Source organism: Cebidichthys violaceus, unplaced genomic scaffold (assembly GCF_023349555.1).
Source record: "Cebidichthys violaceus isolate CVI_PGR_0920_01 unplaced genomic scaffold, fCebVio1.0.p SCAF_9, whole genome shotgun sequence".
NCBI classification, from domain to species: domain Eukaryota; kingdom Metazoa; phylum Chordata; class Actinopteri; order Perciformes; family Stichaeidae; genus Cebidichthys; species Cebidichthys violaceus.
Genome location: NW_027176975.1, coordinates 14,178,609 through 14,198,254, shown reverse-complemented (window position 1 = coordinate 14,198,254; position 19,646 = coordinate 14,178,609). Strand labels below are relative to the sequence as shown.

Sequence of the window (19,646 nt, the reverse complement as noted above, 5' to 3'; positions counted from 1 at the left end):
TTCCCCAGTGCGCCCCACCCATATTACAGCAGAATGAGAGATTACACGGAGCCGGTGCTCAATATGAATTTAAACAAGAATTTTATTAAAAATAATCAGCTTAAGTAAATAAACATGATTTAAAGTAAAATCGTACTTCCATAGTTCAAGTGACTAAAATAAGAGCAATACTCGAAAATCAAACAAATATGACACAAACCAGGTCAACCTGAACAGGTGTGTCTTCAGTGTCAACACGCAAAAGAACGCATGGTTCATCCCCTTTAGTGTTCCTCAATAGGTGAACAGGCACATGTTTTAATTGGCTCGTCATTGAGTGATGAGCAGTGGCAGCCTCCTAGTGAAATAATTTGGTAGCCAGTGTAGCGGACCCCAGAATATTTTCCCCAACACTTTTCGTCTGCACCGTCAATTATCTTTTTATCCAAATCCAAAGTCAAGCTACTATACTCTGACGAGAGTTGGATCTGCTTCCGGTTTCGCCAGAAGGACTTCAAAATAAAAGGACCCAAAACTTAGAAAGGGCACTTACAAAATAAAAGCTAGCAGGAAGTGATTAACTTAGGTAACAAAGAAAAGGGTTTGTTGGAAATATTCACCGTACACAAACAGAACCTCTTAAGAGTCCTTTACAGCCAGTGCTACACAACAATGACTGTACTGAAAAACATTACTGTAAAATAATTAACTGAAGACATTTTGAGAGACTTAAATTGTTTTATGAAAACAAGTATTCATGCAATGGAAAGTCAACACATACAAATATGCAATACTGCCATTCAAACTGGTTTTGTTATTATGTATATCATATCTTTAATTCAATTGTTCATTGTTGGTTATTTATGTGGGCAGTAAATTTAAACCAACACTGACATTTAAAAAAACAATATCAATGTAAATGTGAAGGTGTTAGCTCAAGATCTAGTTAACATCCCTAGTGCCCACACAACTAAAGCAAACTTAACAGATAAAAAAAACATTATACACAGTAAAGCAAAAGTAGCACAAATATGGGTAAAAAAGTTAGAAAATGTATTATAATACTGTTCATATAAATAAGCAATGAAGTGCCAGCACACTGGACCTGACACTTCAGTCAAAAGGTATCAGGAGGCCTTTCATGAAGTAGTCCCAGTTACAGCAGTCTGTGTCCGTAAGCAACATACTGATCCTCTACAATTTAATTTCTGACAGAGCCCGCTCCCTCAATGCTCTTTAAATATGTATACAATGTATCTGTAAAGGTTTTGCAACATATGAACTTCCTAGTTTCACAACATGTCAGTTAAGTGCTTTACAATCTATGTTGTCACAACCTGCTTCTGTTCTCTATACGACTGCAGACGTCTTACTTGTACAGTCGAGAACCAGCCTTCTCCTACGGTTTTTGATGGTGAATATTACAACAAGTGATGAACACGTTGTTAAAGCAATCAATGTCACATGTTGACCGACACTTGTTGAATCTCACAATTACTGGAATGGGAGCATATGTAGTCAGTGGCTATTGCAGAATTGGGCCTCCTTCTCAAAGGAGTCCAGATTGTGACTCCTTCTGTTGAAGCTTGAGGATCAATTCGAGTAGATTCATCTGCATCGTCAGCTCCTGAAATAGCACATAATAGTTGAGGAGAAATTAAGTTAGGACATACATTGCCATATGCTGGGCATTTGTCTGTACCACAAAGAGCATGTTTTCTATGGTAGCCCACCACTTGTGGTGTTAGTATGCATTTTAATTACAGTGAGTAGACGGGTGTAGGCTTTAACCTGAGGATTAGTGGTGATAAAAAATCCAGGGACTCCTGCTTTCTCCAAGGTGTTCTGCTGGTCTATCACTTTTTGATCCATTTCCGCTACAATCTTCTTATCCATCATTCTTTGTTCCTCTCGCACACGGATTTCCAGAGACTGACAACACAACACACAACTATTAGTAAACCAAAAAAGAATATAGCAATAATCATAGCCCAGATTTCAATGCCTTACCTCTAGCTCTGCTTGTTGGTTGGATTTGAGAAGCGCAAGGTTGTGAGACTTGCATGACTGTATGGCATCTTTGTGTTTCCGTACAAGATCTTGTTTGAGTGCTGCACACAAAAGTAACAACGAATCAAGCATCACACTGGGATGCTAACACAACCTTACACTTAAGGCCCGTTCCAAGAAGCAGGTTTGATACTTCATATTGTTCTTGATTTTGAAGGAACTCCTGGTTTGAATCAGCAATCATCCAGGTTAAAAGGCCACAAGCTTGCTTCTTGGAACAGGCCCCATTAGTCACGAAAAGAAAGAGAGCAGAGCACCAACCTTGGTGTTCACAGTGCAGCTTTTGTCTCTGGTTATACAGATTTTTCTCTGTGAGATGCTGAATATCCAGGAGTCCTTGCACAATCTCATACACCGTCCCGTCTATGAGTGCTAGGGCCAGGTCACCCAGCGTGCTGTAGGACAGCCGTTGCTGGAAGGAGCTATAACCATGGAGGAAAACAAAATACAACAAATATTCATCAAGATCTAGCTTTATTTCCCGGTACGGCTGATAAGCATTCCTTTGAATTCCGTGAAGGAAGTCTCGCCTGTAAGGTAAGGCACCATTACCTTGGTAAATCTTTGACTAGTGTTTGCAGTTCAGATAACAGGTAGTAATGTCTTTCTTGATGTTTAGTGGAGTCGCCGTCAGTGACTCCGGGGTAATCATCCATCTCCTTAACTGCAGAGATGACCACAGCAGCGGGACGATGGTTAATACATTCAGTTAAGCTAGCTACAAGTAGCAGGCTCGGCTAATTTACTTGTTGTATGTTTAAACGTTTTCAGAAACCCGATATGTAAGTTATATTGAAGACTAGCCTGTATCTATAATAGATAACGGCAGTTAAAGTTCCTAAACCAATTTAGCTGGAGGAAAGTGATTGTTTTGTTAGCTGTGGGTTAAGGACCCCAAGTTGCTGGCTGTCAATATGCCTGTCCGTAATGGCGCGTGCAGTAGCGTAATGCGTTCGCCAGGTGGCGCATTGAATCACAGAAGGGAGGCTCCTGAGAACCTACTTACCAGGATATCGCCACACGTTTACGGGCATTATAAATTAGCACGAAAGAGTAAAACAAAAAAATACGATAACGTCAATTACAAACAGATACTGAGCAATGTCAGATTATGACAACAAATAATGTCTTGTGCTGTTGTGACTGCAGTTTATTCGATCATGTTTATTTCAGAGTGGACATTTTATGACGGGTTCATCCATTTGGCTCGTTCAAAAGAAGAGCAGATATAAGACTGACGCATCGCCTGAACACAGTTCATCTGCCCACACTGAGTGACCAACTGTGCTCGACCTGCTGGACTGACTGGGGCTGCATGCACGCCTCTGTCGCGCGCTACTGGTGGGCTGTGCGGCGTCACGCGCCCAAAGGTGCCATGAAATGAAGAAAACTCACTTGCAGAGGGGAAGAGCACTATTTATAAGAGCGAATGGGAACAGAAATTGGATTATTAGCGTCCTCGACTAAAATGGCCAAAAATACATCTCTTTATTTCCGAATTGTCGAGGGCAGGAACCTCCCGGCCAAAGACGTGTAAGTAATATCTGAATGGCATGTGTTTCTGTCAAGTCTTATGTCTTATAATGTATATAGTCTCAACACGGTTTAATAGCTATGTATCAGGTTTATTAGATCAGAGTAAACTCAGCTTAGATTTGAAACGCCAATTTCTGGTATACGTTGTCTCCTGTGAATTATGTTAATTAAAGGAATTAGAGGTGCAGGTCTGTCTGCTCGAATTGACCTCAGCATAAGTAAACTTAAATTAAATCAGATTAAGTTTACCAACCGGCAAATTTACCATTCTAATATGTCTCATGTTGTCATGTCTTATTATTGTCATTTTAAGCTCCGGAACCAGTGATCCATACTGCATTGTAAAAGTTGACAATGAAGTTGTGGCCAGGTGAGTTCTCTCTGATTATAAATGAGTATCTGCAAAATATGTGCATGGAAAGTATATCGTTTTATATATATAGCTGCAGCTAGAAAGTGTCTAATGCCTACAGTCAAAGTGCTCATCTGTCATCACAGTTGGAATATTTGCAGTTCCAACAACTCTCTGCACATGTAAGCCCAAGTACAGAGTGTATGATCAAGGTGGTGGTGCCCACAGCGTGGCTCATCCAATGCAGAGAACCTGATACTGGTCCGGCCTTTAAAACACCCGCAGGTAACCATGGAGAGGGTGCATCAATTATTGCAGTGAGCTCCTGGTGTAACCAAGGAGAATGCTGGAAGCTGGTTCAGAGGTGTTCTCAGTTTGAGTGAGAAAACTACAGATGTAGTACAGTGTGGTATTTCCAAGTGATGCAATTTGACAGCAATCCAGATTTATTTTAGAAAAAAAAAAGTCTGACGTGTGAAAGAATGAACATGGGATGAATGCAATGGCTTTTGTTCCATCTGGCATGTTACAGCAAACAGCGCAATGATTCACTGCCGACACTCACTAATTATGTGATAGTGTTACTGGCCAATTGACTCCTACAGTGAGATGTTCATGGATGATGTGGCTGGTAGATTGTGGTGGGAAATAATGGGTACAATACACTCTTAGAAACAGAAAGGTTGATACTGATAAAATGTTTTCCCTTGATAGGGTATTCTTTGAAATCCTTTGAACCTATTAACAATATGATGTATGTTTGGTATATACTGACATATTGATTTTTGTCAATTCCTTTCTTTAAATAATATACATCTGTTTTTCTTTAAAACCCTTTTTTATTTAGATGGTCTAATTTTGGCAAAATAATAATCTAAATAGTACTTCAATAATAATATCTGACCAGACATTCAGTGCCAACTTTTGGTACTTAGTGTTAAATGATAAAAGATAAAAGTCAGAAAAGGCACACATGTTTTTTTTTTTCTTTTATCCTCTTCCATAAATCATCCTGTGGTCCAAAACCCCAGTATTTCTTTTAAATTTTACTGGAAAAAGCATGTGATCTGTCTACCCTCCGGTACGGTACGGTAGTGAGGGCTCATGCCGCTGGCACATTTACAACGAATTCTGACTCCTGCCGTTACTCTACTGGTCTCTATCGTTGTATACATTCAGGTGATGTGTTTCTGCGTAAGGTCTAATAAGCACCCATGTGAAACCTCTGTTTTCAGGACTGCCACAGTGTGGAAGAACCTCAGTCCTTTCTGGGGTGAAGAGTACACGCTGCACCTCCCGATGGGGTTCCATTCCCTCTCCTTTCATGTCATGGACGAAGACACAATTGGGTAACACTGTCATGCAAAGCTGTATCAAAATGATTCTACATCCAACCACTGCTCTTGACTGTTTGCACATGATTTGTAGTCCTTCAAGCCATGATTGTTTGCTTAACTTGCCTCATGATTGGGCCAACATGGACCTCATATAGTTTAAATGTTTTGGGAAAAAGACTCCGAGCTTTGAATAAACAAACATCATCAGGCAGATGGTCGCCCAGATTGAGTGATTAAAGGTTTTCTTTCCTCCTCTTCTCGTGACCACTAGGAGTACTCTAATCAGTCTTCAAATTCACCTCATTTACCTCGACCAAGATCAAACAACTTTGATAGCATTTTCAATAGATTCTATTTGATAATCTCTCTTTTTTTTTTAAATCTTTCCTTCTTTCTACAGCCATGATGATGTCATCGGAAAGATAACTCTGAGCAAAGAAGCCATTGGATCTCAAGCTAAAGGTATGACTGAACAAATCTGTAACAGGATGGGTGCAAGCTCATAGGTTAAACACACACGGCTTCCCATGACCCAAGGTGAGGAGACATGCCTTTTTTAGACGGAGTCTCTGGGAATGTTTCTCAGTGCTCTCTCGCACATTTCTTGTGATTTGCTTACATTTATTTTAAGAGTTGAGTTGAACTGTGTAATTCACAGGCTATAAAATTATCATTCACATTGATGCATGTGTTATTATGACGACTATCCTGGTGCTTGTCTGCATAAACTGGGTTTATTTTTCATTGTGCATCACAAACCCTCCTTTTGTGATGAAGCCTGCAGCGCTGTGAAATGAGGAGAACAACCAAAGCATTTCAAACGGCTTCAAACCATTCAACGTCTGGCTCTCTCATAGAGGCTTTCACATTCAAGAAATAAGTCACACTGTTTACCTCCACATCCACCCAAGCACTTTCTGCACTGTCCTGGCCCGACATACGGCATTTAAAATATCGTATGTCGTGATGAAGTTGCAGTTTTATTAGATTGCTCAAAGTGTTTACCGGGTAATGTTTGCTGCATATTGATGAGTCTCTCCTCAAAGCCACCTGGCATGGCCTTCACTCGCGTGATTCATTTCTACATGGCGATACACTGAGTCAGGAATATTCTCCCAGTCTGTCCTTGATGTTGTGTCCTCGCTTAAGTGTGATATTTCTGAAATAATAAGACAGAATGCAGTGAATTTGACATGACTGACAAAACAATATCACATAATTCATGTGCATGCCTTCACCTTGTGTAGCCTACTCGCCGGCATTATAGACAATTTTGCAAAACATATGTTATTACTCAAAAACATAAAGATTAGCAATTAGTTAATTAATTAGACTATACAATGTCAGAAAGTAGTAAAAATGCCCAAGATGATATCATCAAATTGCTTGTTTTCCCCCCATTGACAATCTAAATCCTAAAAAATACTTAAAGTTTAACATTGAATAAAACAAAGATAAGATAAAGTTAATCTTAATTGAGAAGCTGGAACAAGGGAATGTTCGGCATTGTTTGCTCGAAACTTTTAAATTATCAAAATTGTTTCATATTATTTTTTTGGTGATCAATTAAGTGATTAATTGACTGAACGTTTCAGCTCTACACTCATTTCTGCCATAAGAGATCTCAATTCTTTCCTTGTTCAACTCTCAATTAAGTTAAGAACTAACTTATTTGACATTAGTGCTGAAGCAAAAATATGATTTGCATACTTAGTTTTTCTGTTTTTTTTATCCTCTCATAATGTTTGATGCTTGAGAGTAGTGTTGTTTTAATGTCTCTATGGTCAGGACTAGACAGCTGGATGAACCTGACGAGGGTCGACCCTGATGAAGAAGTCCAGGGAGAAATCCACCTGAGCCTGGAGCTACTGAAAGACACAGAGAAGATCAGCCTGCGATGTCAAGTCATTGAAGCCAGGTAACATCATTGTGTGCTTTAAACCCTGCCTCTAGTGTGAGGGAAAATTATTTGTCATTTAGAGATAACAATAGACAGCCATGGCCTAAACATTCACATGCAAGTGGTGAATCTGTCACATATCTATGTAGTTTAAAAATGATTAAACTGTTAATTAGTCAGAAGTTACATTACTGTTGCTGAAAACCTGGCAATGCCATCAGTGTTTCAGTGCTGAAATCTAATCAGCATCGACCCGCAGGCCTCCACACTCTCCTCCTGAGTCATACTGTCACTATCCTCATCTGTGCGTTCCAGGCTACAATCTCTTCCTCCCAGGCAAGGCACTAATGAGCATGTCAATCAGAGCTTGACACTATGTTATTCAAACATGCTCAGATGAATGTGAATCAAGTTTGAAGGAATAAGGTTAAGTGGAAAGTTTTAGCTGTATTTCTTTGCTTACTAATTCAATTTGCAGAACAGGTATTAGGAGTTTGTTGAGCTTTTCAAATGCATTGATCAGTTCTGTTGTCTTTTGTTTTGGTGATGCCCGCAGAGACTTGGCTCCAAGAGATATTTCTGGAACCTCTGATCCTTTTACAAGAGTTATTTTCAACAACCACAGTGCAGAGACCTCGGTGAGCTCTATGTGCATGCATATGCAGTATTGGTTTCAGACGAGCCAGAGATACATGTTCTGTGATTGTAATTGATGGTTGTTTGGTTGTCTGTCATTTTATTTGATATTAGTGTACACATGTAAGGTTTCAGGAACTCCTAACACCCCGACCCTCTGGGCTTTAGATTATCAAGAAGACCCGTTTCCCTCACTGGGGAGAAACCCTGGAGCTGGATTTAGATCCAGAGGAGCTGAGTGAGGAGGGAACTGTCACTGTGGAGGTCTGGGACTGGGACATGGTGGGCAAAAATGACTTTCTGGGAAAGGTGAGGATGCAATAATTATGTAGTATGGCATCTTTTTTTTTTATAGATTTCATGTTGTGATCACTACAAATTGTGCTTCACCTGGAAGCACAGTATTTTCCCACCAAAATATGCATGAAGTTTAAAGTTGTTTTTCCCGTCTGATATTGTATCCTTGTTTATTCTTTCTTTTCACAGGTGGAAATCCCTTTTGCCTGTTTGCACAAGACACCTTCGTTAGAGAGCTGGTTTCGTTTGCTTCCCTTGGGAAACAATGAGGTTGATGCTGGGTGAGGATTATGGGTGTGCTTGTTTGTCCAGTGTGGTGACTTTGTGTGTTTGCATAACTAAGACAAGCATTTAGGAAATCTTTAAGATGCAAATTGAACAGCAATCAGTGCTTTAAAATGCACTCAAGAAAGGTATTTGTTCCCCTCCGTGCTTTCTTCTATGCATTTAAATGAACTAGCACAGGTGTATAACCAGATCTCTGTTCTTTGAGATCATTTTAGAACAAAGAAAGCTGAGTGAACTGCCAAAAGATATAGTATCAAAGAGGTTCAATAGGAAATGACTCAGAGTCAAAGGGTAATATAAGGAGAATGAACTGCGGAGTAGAAGCTGGTTAGAGATCTTCTTTCACCAAGTAAAAAAAAAAAGAGCAGTAATGTCATTGCAAAAAATGTTATAATATTGTATCAGACATTTAACAAACCCTCAGTGTCACTGTTTACTATTGATTGATATTATCGGTGTTACACCTTACAAGAATAAAGACATTTTTTAAGATCGTTTAGGAATTATATACAATTATACGTAAATAGTTGAATCAGTTTTTATGGATTTCACACACTTCTTACATACAAAGTAATATGCAAAAACAGTGCAAATGGCAGTGCAAGAGGTTGTCCTCACTCACAGAACAAGTAGTCTAGGAGTTCATGGTTGTTTGAAAAAATGATCTTTTCCAGATAATATTCTGGTTGCTGTCAAAGACACGTTTCCCTTTCTTTTCCATGATCTTATTTAATGGGAGCTTACCTCATGATAAGATCAAGGTGTGCTGAAAATCTCTATATTTTTTGGTTCTGTGGTATTTTCCTCTGTTGCCAGTGGCAAGCTGGGAGCGCTGCGTCTGAAGGTGCGTTTGGTGGAGGATCGGATCTTGCCGTCTGTGTACTATCAGCCCCTCATTCATCTTCTGGTGGAGTCAGTCATCTCCCCTACAGAGGTCAGGATCACTATTTTTGTTTAGTAGTGTATTGCATTTGACTGCACCACAATTCACTAAATCTGTGTTGGATTTCAGGCAGAAAAACTCCTTGTACATGTTAGTAGTGGTTCATGACCTGAGTTCTCTTCTCCACAGGTGGAGGATAGCAGTGCTCTGACCATGCTGGAGGAGGTGAACACGGTTGAGAGCCGACAGGATGTGGCGATGACCCTGGTGAAGATCTACCTGGGCCAGGGCCTGGTGGTGCCCTTCCTGGATTACCTCAACACGCGGGAGGTTAACCACACCAGTAAGATTAAAGGAACAACATCAAAACTGTTTATAATGTTAGATCACTATCAGTCCGAACCTTTACCAACGATATGCAGAGATATTAGTTAAAAACATTTTGCATGTAACAACTGTGATTACATAATAAACACACATACACAAGTTCATCCCTATTAGTCAGTGTTTGTTTTAGTCAGAGAAACCTTCTGAGGGATGCTTCTATTTAAACTCTGAATTGACATCAAGGTCTCTGAACATTTGTTATCTGTGTGGGCAGCTCAAGTCTAACAGCACTATATTTTCTACCCTGATGCCAATTATTTACTCACCCAACATTCTTTTCATGGCTTCTCTGTTATCTGTATTAGTCATGTGTTTGCCTCCGCACCAAATCCCCATTGCAAATTCACACAGAGTTGTGCTCTGGTCTGTGGGTTCGGTTTAGTTGGTGTAGTTTGAGATAATAAGCATAGTGCCTATGTTACCATAGCAACTCCACATGATCCGAACTGTAACTGCTTGGTCAAGAATAGATGTCGCAAGCAGCCAGACATTAAAATTGGGCTCTATGTTAAAGAAAGGGAACATGTACTGTTCACCCACTGGACTGCATTCAAAAACCCACATTTCTCCACACGTTCTGATCTTTAAAACCAAAATCTCTTACCTGGCAACCCAGTCCTGTCACTGTGGATATTTACGTATCGCCACATTGAAGGACTTAAGTAATGATGCAGCAAGGTCTGCCTTCCCTCTGTTGTGACACTGGGCTCTGCGTTTCTAAAGAAAATCAATTCTTAGCCGATAAACAGAAAAAAAAGCATGACCATGTGAGACCAAAAGCCTGAATTGAGGGCAGAAACAGACAAAGGATCCACACACTGTATTAATAGCTTTCAGTTAAATTTAATAAAGCACTCTCAGAGATTTACATCAAGTTGATCATGTGCCTGATGAGGGTCTCTGGAAAAGCTTTAATGTTGCTTTATTACACACATTGGGAGCTTTTAATACAGTGGACAGACAACAGTAAAGAGTTGACTGGAAATGAGGGGATAGATGGAGAATGACGTTCAACTAATGTCCCTGCCAGATGTAAACCAGGGACATCATGGTTCATGGTCAGCAGTGTTGTTTTTTTTATTATTTTTATCAAAAGCTATGGGGACATGTTAAATTATACTATTATTTTCCAAAAACCTAATCAATCTCTCTTCTGTTTTGCTCTCATAGCTGATCCAAACACTTTATTTCGCTCCAACTCCCTTGCCTCCAAGGCCATGGAACAGTTCATGAAGGTGCATTGATGTATCTGTTGTTTTATTTATTCAGGAATTGTAAGTGATTGATTTTTCTGTTGCTACTTTGAGTGAAAGCATGATCTTATTTCTAATCTTTTGGCGAATCTTTGCTATTTTCTTCCTTAACATTTCCTATCTCTATTAAATTAATCTACTGGGTTGGTTACATGTCTTATGGTCCCCTTGCTGCATCATACTGTACCTTGTTTACTCTTTGTATTATGCAGATTTACACATTTAGAAAACAATCCCTGTATCACAGATGCAAATGAGATGTATTCAACATATGGTATTGTTTTGCTGTCAGGCTGTTGGCATGCTGTATCTCCATGAGGTGCTGAAGCCCATCATCAACCGCATCTTTGAAGAGAAGAAGTATATTGAGCTGGACCCATGTAAGATTGATCTGAACCGCACAAGGTAACACCATGATTTTTTTTATTCTGACCTAAAAACAGTCCAGATCTGCTTTAGATGCTTGTCTTTAGCCACACATGATGAGTGGGGGTTGTATGTTCGTGTACTTCACAATCTGTGTTAAAATGGTTTAAATGGAAAAGCTGCCACAGGAGACTGCCCACTTCCTTTACACTTCACCCCAGAGAGGAAGACATCAATGTGAGAAAATGGAAAAAAAGGAATGTAAAAAGGGGGGAGTCTGTTGCTTGGCAACTGCTATGAGCCCCCTGAGATGTCTATCGAGGATCTAATGTGCTGTCTGTCTGCAGTAGATTTACCTGCCATCACCTTGTTTGTTGTTTCCACTCACTGTCTACTGTCTACTGTTTCTTCCGACATCTTCAATTTAGCTGTCAATCGCATAGCATGCTATCACATGTAATGACATAATCAGGAACAGAGGGGTTATCAGTTATATTATAAGAGGCATTGTAAACTTGACTATATTTTAAAGAAATCTATACACAAAACGGCTGGTGCTGTGTCTTAGGCTTGTGTATTTTTTTCTGAGACGGATTCAGTCATTTACGCTATCTGTCCTCTGTGAAGACGAATTTCATTTAAAGGTGCAGTGTCAGAGGCAGAGGTGCGGGACAGCAGTGTGGAGATGCTGCAGAGCTACTTAACCAGCATCATCGAATCAATCGTGGCCTCAGTCGATCAGTGTCCTCCTGTCATGAGAGTGGCCTTCAAACAGCTACACAAGAGAGTAGAGGAGCAATTTGCTCAACCTGAGAATGAGGTCAGTCTGGAGCAAAACACAGAAGAAGAAAAGCTGGAAACACCTCTTCAAGGCATTTTTATAACTCTGTGGTGCTTGTTTGTTTGACATTCAATAATTTATTCATTATTACCATTACAGCTGTTAATATCATTTTTACAGGATGTGAAGTATCTGGCCATCAGTGGATTCTTTTTCCTCCGTTTTTTTGCTCCTGCAATCCTCACACCTAAACTGTTCCAGCTGAGGGATCAGCACGCCGATACACGTACAAGCAGAACGCTGCTACTGCTGGCCAAGGTACAATTCACAATGCAGACACACGTACACTCACTGTTATGGCTAAATTATTCCAGACATCACACTTGTCTGAAAAAACAAACAGTAAACAGGATGCGAGGACACATGCTGTCTTGCAACGTTGAGGAATTTTAATTTGCAAGTGTTAAACAAATAAATATGAAGCAGGAATGCAACGTGCAATGTTTATACTATATGTGCAGGCAGCAGTGCTTTTGTGTGGAATGATGATGAGCCATTCCTTGCTTTTCACCTTGTGAGGTAATTACATAATGCCGTTAAGTCAGCAATGTCTGCCCAAAGTAACTTTTAGTTTTATGTCAATAAAAAATGGAAATTTTATTGATAGCCTATAAATATAGGTTTCCTTCTTGTATAACACGGTTTTTATGTCCCAGAGGCTAGAATCCTTTCATTTTGTAGAAGCAGAAATTTGTGACAGCTCAAGATTCTACACAGCACATCTCACAGTGGATTGCTTTACCAACTACACCAAGTATGCAGTAGTGCCATGCCATTGTTTGCCATACATTTTATACAGTATACCCACTCAGACATCGTGTTTTATGTGGAAATAGATCAAATTAAACCAAAAGAAAAATATTTTTTGACTGGCAAGAAAGGCATCTATTTGGTGACAGAACTCCCCATGATTTTGAAAGAAATTAACCCCTGATTGTTGCTATCATAAACACCCTTGATATCATTATAAACCGGGGTGTCATTTTAGAAGAAAAGTGAAAACTTGTTGTTCTCCCACGTGTGGGTTCTGTGGTTGCTGTCCATGGTGCTGAAGTGCTGTTGCCATGGGTCCTCTACAGAGAAAGAGAACATGCTATTTTTACCTCTGTGTGTGCCACGACCAGACTGCGGTTCAAAGCCGAGCATCAGAGAGAGGTGTAGAGAGGGACTTCCTCCTCGCCCTAGGACAGGTGTGGGCTGGACAAAGGGCCTCTCAGCATGCTTGGCCTCAGGGACCCTTTTGATCTCCGACTTTGAGATATGCAGTCACTCGCACTGAGTTCTGTCAGTTACTGGGGATTTGATGTAGAAGATGTGAATGTTGAGTGGAAATTGTGTCCTTATGGTCACCAGGCATTGCAAAGCGTCGGGAACTTGGGCCTTCAGCTGGGTCACGGAAAGGAGCAGTGGATGGCGCCTCTTCATCCCATCATCCTACGCAGTGTGGCTTCTGTCAAAGACTTCCTGGACAAGTTGATTGACATAGATCATGACATTGGTAAGGATGATAATAGTAAACACACACCGCTAAACTTAAAAGGAAAGCAGGTCATGCTGTTGAGATAATCAGCCACAGGCCAGCTGCTAGTGAGCACCTCCCAGCTGATATCAGGATTAAGCTAAACAATACTGTAGTGGTGAAATATTCATAACTAGCTGGAAGACTAGAAAATAAATGACATAATTAATGAGCTGGCGGGGAGCTGGAGTGAGAAGGCGTTTGTACACGCCACTGGTTACCCAACATGTTCTGGCCTGCTTTCTTACTGTCGTGTGTCAGCGAGGCTGTTGTTGTGAAACTTCTTCCCCCTCTGATATATCATGTTTCAGCCGCCTCCTGCACACCACACCTACTCTTTTCTCTTAAAGGCCAGTTTGACATTTAATGCTCTTCAGGTGGATTTGTTGGACAGAAAATAGAGGCTTGTTATGCCTCTTTGAAGCTGTCCTTTATGTGGTGATGAAGGAGGCTGAGGTACCAACAATGACAAATGAAAGAAAATTAAGACTTGAACACACTAAAACATGTGCTTCTTTACAGTCTCTGTTTAAAACTATTTCAACTTCATTCTGCAGTGTCTGAGGTGCCACAGAGGGCTGTATTCATGCCCTCAGTCACAGTTAAAGAGGGGTACCTCCACAAACACAAGGCAGAGGGACCACAACTGCTATCCCGCTTTGCCTTTAAGAAACGTTACTTCTGGTTGACTAGTGAGACACTGTCCTACGCCAAGACGGCTGATTGGCAGGTTAGTACTAAACCAGTAGTTTATAGCTCTATATTGTTTATATTTACATATGTTTATCTACTTTACTAACCATTTTGGCAACCAGCCATTGTTTCAAGTTTTCATCTTTTTGCTATGTAGCTTAGTACTGTTCTTAAATCTGTCTTCTACTGTGACATCTGGACCAAAACACAAGTGATGTCTGCCAGATAGATGCCTATTTATTCCCCTTGTCTTGTATAAAAGCCAAAAATAGATGAGTATACTTTAAATCAAAGTTATGTGAAAGTGAATCATCCTATATAAGAAGCTGATATGCCCTCTGAGGATGAATTAATCACTGTGTCTACCCTTTTAAGGACGTTTATCAACTTGGCTCATAAAAAGAGGAAACATTTCAGTCATCCCCAGCTCACTTTATGGTATTCATGTTGATCTCCTTGTGAGAACATCATTAGTAATATTACCATGTGGTGCCTAACCTTGTGATAATGATCTCCTCTCATTCACCAGCCATAGACACAGAGAGAGAGGGAGAAGGAGAGGGGAGCAGGCTCTCTCTAGTCCAGTAAAAAGCTCTCTCTTTGAGCCAGTCTCGGCTTTGTGTGACTGGAATAAAGGCGTGGGGTAATTGAAGGCTGTGGATATTCATGCTAACATTGCAAATCAGATTGTAGACAATGTCCTGGCCCCTTTACTCAATGTTGGAGCACTCCAATCTAGGTGAAGCGAGCTCCCACTGGAAGTGGCTGATTTACACTTTAAAGTGGCCTTTCCTGCGATGCTGATTTCATCTTCACTTCCTCCTTGTCTCAAATGGTTCATCCTAATCTAAAATCTAAGCCTAATGTGTGCAAAGGATCTCAGTATAAGACACCAATAATTTACTCTGTGATCAAATGTTATCTCACTTAAACCTGAGGCAAAAGCATGCATACTTCTGTTTATTGGTGTTGTGGTTTGTGGCTAAAATGTTGCAGGTGCGCTCCTCAATCCCTATTCTTTGTGTGTGTGCCGTGGAGAGGGTGGATGAAAATGCCTTTCAGCAGCAGAATGTAATGCAGGTCATCACCCAGGACCACGACGGACAGCTGCACACCATGTACATCCAGTGCAAGGTGCTTTGGTACTGACACCAGTCAGTCATCAACAAAGTTCTTGACCTTTTTCAGTTTGCCATGGAAATGCTTTTTCTTGGAGTGGTGCAGATAAAACTATTTTATGTATCCATCACTTTCTTGACATATGGCTGTTGTATAGAAAAGTTTAGATCAAATACAATTAAGCTGACAATGGTATAGCATTCTTAATAACTCTGGCATGTTGACAGCTTTTATATATATATATATATGTATATATATATATATATATATATATATATATATATATATATATATATACATATATATATATATATATATATGTATATATATATATATGTATATATATATATATATATATATATATATATGTATATATATATATATATGTATATATATATATATATATATATATATATATATATATATGTATATATATATATATGTATATATATATATATATATATATATATATATGTATATATATATATATGTATATATATATATATATATATATATATGTATATATATATATATGTATATATATATATATATGTATATACATATATGTATATATATATATATATGTATATATATATATATATATATATATATATATATATATATGTGTATATATATATATATATATATATATATATATATATATATATATATATATTATAAACACAAAACATGTAATTTAATTTACCATTTACTGTAATAGTTCAAGGATTATTAGTTGATTACTTTTGCATAGCAAACTTTTCCTGCTTTGATTTCAGAATGACTTTAATAGACCACCAAATAGTCTAATGGTTCATGGTATATTTGTGTCTATGTAGAATGTCAATGAGCTGAACCAGTGGCTGTCGGCAATCAGGAAAGTCAGCATCTACAATGAGCGCATGCTGCCCTCTTTCCACCCAGGGGCTCATCGTAGCGGCAAGTGGACCTGCTGCCTGCAGGCGGACCGTGCTGGTAATCCTGCTTTCATTACTTCTTATAGCTGCACAAACTTTTAAATCCTTCTATTGGGACTCAGGATGTAATGTACCTGTAAACTACTTTTGAATTACAACTACGACTCCCCCAGAAAGATCATCAGGAAATTAACATAATCTCAGCATTGTTGACCGTCAACATATATTATTTCACTCCTGGTCAATTTACTTGTAGATGACTTCAAAGAGCAAATGAGCTCCTGCTGATCCGTATTTAATGACTAAACCCTCAATTTGTAGCTGCCATGTTTTTGTTGCATCAGTGGAGAACAAGCACTGAGAATCGTAATGCAATTTTCTCTGACCAATTCCATTTAGTCACTGTCTGAAAGCTACATCTGATTAAATTTTTTGTGTGGGTTTTCACAGTGCTGAGCAACAGAAATGTTTCATCAGTTATTGTTTACACAACATGTGTTCCCTGGGTAATATTGTGTGCTGGGGTTTGAGTGCCACCGGGACTATTAGCATTAAAAATGTACAAACTTGTATTACCATGAGATCTCCGTCAAATTGGCAAGTTGAATGATATGTAATGTTTACCTGTGTGAGGTTCAGATGAAGAGCACCACTGTTCAATAAAAGGCTGGCTCTCAGTTATAGGCTGCAGTAGAACCCACTCAGCTGTGACACTGGGTGACTGGAGTGACCCGCTGGATCCTGATGTAGAGACACAGACCATATTCAAGCAGCTTCTCCAGGGCAGAGACAAACTCAGGTCGGTGGAGAAAACGGTCCGTAAACATTCCCAGCATGCAGTTAATTTACTGCACACTAGAGGTCAATGTTGCAACACAGGAATGCACTGCCCTGCAAAAACAAAACTGCTTTTGGACAATAGTCAGTGATCATAAGATTCATATTTCTGATTCATATTTCAGGAAAAAATATGTAGAGATGCCAGACGCTGATCAGACATCCAGCAATAGAGAACCGATCAACTCTGACATTCACGCAGGTGAGGCTGCAGCTGCATCTAAACTGTACATTTTCTGCCATGGTGGAAGGACTTTTATTAATGTCGATGGCCTTGTGTTGTCATCATGATTATCTATTTCTGTTGGATAGCATTGTACACTTTCTGCCTCACAGATGGTGCAGAATGCAATGTTCAGCTGATGAAGCCAGGTCAGAGCATTGCTGCCCGGCTGTTGGTGGTGATAGAGGATCTGGAGCAGGCTCATGCCATCTTCCAGTGCAGAGAAAGACAGGACGGCACCAGTGTTATTCTGAATCCCTAGACTCGACACAGACTTGGATCCTACTACTAATGCCTGTAAAAAGGGAATTCTGCCACTTTGAATCTTTTGTATTCTCTGAGTGCCACTGACTTCAACAGCGCCGGGGAGAGATTATGATACCTGACGACAAAGGGGGGGGGGGGGGGGGGGGGGGGCGAGGGTCTTTGAAGCATGATTTGACAATCTCTTGCATGGCCTACATACACTTGTTGTGAAATGTGAAAAGAAGCTTTTATATTTTGAGATACTGTACAGGACCTCAGTCAGGGTCACACATTTTTATGCAAAAAGCTTGTTGTAGTGTAATCTACAGTACCTGAAGGTGTTTTGATATTGCTTTCGTCAACGTTTTGTATTTTATTGAGGCAATGTATCACCATGGTCGCAATGTAGCAGTCACATTAACGTTATAGGTCATAGCACCATGAGTTTTTGAAATACTGGTGCACATGCCACAGTATAATGCTGCCTGTACAATGAGCAGAACTAATATTAATGTAATTGTTGCTTTGGTCCCTTTATACAAAACAATGTGCTTTTGTTCGGTGCTATGGCCAGTCAACTTAAATGTTTGGTTCTGATGTAATTTTCATATTTAAAAAGTCCTAACATTTGATGTAGCCATTCCTAAAGTCAGAAGGGTAATATCTACATGTTAACAATTGTATTACTATATATATCATTGAGACGAGTATCAATAGAAGTAACAATCATGTGAGATGTTCCCATTTGATACGTTTACAGTTTCTTTTGATTTTGGTGCCACAATATTTGGCTCACAGGTGTCAGGATATGTTTGAGAGGCCAAATTTGTTTTTAAAATGCTTATTGAAGCACTCAAATCACACAATTTTCTCTACATATCTGTGAGACACACAAACTGTACACAGACATGTTGTAAGGCCATTTCCCATAGAGCAGTAGAGTTCAGTGTCTTTCCGTTAAACAGAGACGGTAAGTGAGTGTAACAGAGATCAAATCTGTGATCTCCCAGACAGCCTCAATAGGCTGTCCTGCCTGTGGAGCTGTTTCCATTATATTCTGGCCCAGCTACTGTAGTGTCTGTCTTTCTTTTAGAGGAAGAACTGTGGATATTTATGAGTGGTGTAAACACTCTTACTGTCTTTAGATGTAACACTTAGTACACATGCCAGACATGACAATCAATTTTCTACATTCTTCAGCTAGAGTAAACTTCAGATGTCACTTAAGAACTTGATACTCCCTGAATGAGGGCTTTTATTCTTAAAAAAAAAAAAGAGAAAACACTACTGCCAGTACTTTATTTTGCAAATACACCATGATGGTTTGTTCCAAGTGGATTTTTAATGTGAAGTAAATGCAACTGCATTGTTCAGTAAACTATTATGTCAGATAATGTCTGGTGGCATTTTTCCCCCTGAAAAACAAAAATGACACCTTATTACGTTAACTTGGGTAGAATTAAGGTCAAGGCGGTAGCAATAATTATAACGCACATTTTTGACAATATGACCCCACCGCCCCATTCCCCGCTCAGTCGAGTCAAACGCTGATGTTTGCAACTTTGGAGGAGAGGATGAAGTGGAACTAAAGATAAAAACAACCCTGATCGTGAATTGCGGGATTAACAAGCAGGTAAACTTGTTTTCTTTACTCTCCAAGTTTTTTACTGCAAATACCAGTAGCTAATGTTAAGTCGATGCACGAGCGTGCAGTGTACACTGTGAAAAAATACTCTGTTACCAAGGTCCTGACTTGGAAAAAAAAGTACTCAATGCAGAAAAATGTCCCATATGACTACTACTATTATATTAATAGACTAGTATTACTTGCACTAATGCTAAAACAGGATTTTACTTTTGGTGTTTTTATTTTAATACTATTTTGTATACGACTGCAACTAACGACAACCTGATGGATCCTGTTGAGACTAGAGTGAATGAGCATTTGATTGTACATAGTCTTGTCT

General features: G+C 39.4%; 2 protein-coding genes across 4 annotated transcripts; one reads left to right on the top strand and one right to left on the bottom strand.

Moving 5' to 3' along the window:
- Positions 1–551: 551 nt before the first annotated feature.
- On the bottom strand, positions 552–2,942 carry dgcr6 (DiGeorge syndrome critical region gene 6). Its single transcript, XM_068702934.1, has 5 exons — positions 2,602–2,942; positions 2,311–2,471; positions 1,990–2,090; positions 1,771–1,911; positions 552–1,606 (listed from the first exon to the last, which is right to left on the bottom strand). The coding sequence occupies exons 1-5, from the start codon at positions 2,703–2,705 to the stop codon at positions 1,529–1,531; spliced, it is 585 nt and encodes a 194-aa protein (XP_068559035.1). The 5' UTR covers positions 2,706–2,942; the 3' UTR covers positions 552–1,528.
- On the top strand, positions 2,499–17,817 carry LOC137866791 (rasGAP-activating-like protein 1). 3 transcript variants are annotated; one of them, XM_068702929.1, is made up of 22 exons: positions 2,499–2,586; positions 3,223–3,582; positions 3,899–3,955; positions 5,173–5,286; positions 5,675–5,736; positions 7,063–7,192; positions 7,731–7,812; positions 7,979–8,119; positions 8,297–8,388; positions 9,212–9,329; positions 9,468–9,621; positions 10,836–10,900; positions 11,211–11,323; positions 11,912–12,104; positions 12,246–12,383; positions 13,479–13,623; positions 14,202–14,374; positions 15,334–15,471; positions 16,296–16,431; positions 17,052–17,172; positions 17,336–17,412; positions 17,547–17,817. In XM_068702929.1, exons 2-22 carry the CDS (start codon positions 3,479–3,481, stop codon positions 17,693–17,695), a joined length of 2,502 nt encoding a protein of 833 aa, XP_068559030.1. In that variant the 5' UTR covers positions 2,499–2,586; positions 3,223–3,478; the 3' UTR covers positions 17,696–17,817. The 3 variants fall into 3 exon arrangements, with proteins under 3 accessions (XP_068559030.1, XP_068559031.1, XP_068559032.1); XM_068702930.1 differs by lacking the exon at positions 2,499–2,586 and having other exon boundaries at positions 3,073–3,582; positions 17,058–17,172; XM_068702931.1 differs by lacking the exons at positions 2,499–2,586; positions 17,052–17,172; positions 17,336–17,412; positions 17,547–17,817 and having other exon boundaries at positions 3,073–3,582; positions 15,334–15,479; positions 16,296–16,384.
- The last annotated feature ends 1,829 nt before the right edge of the window (positions 17,818–19,646 follow it).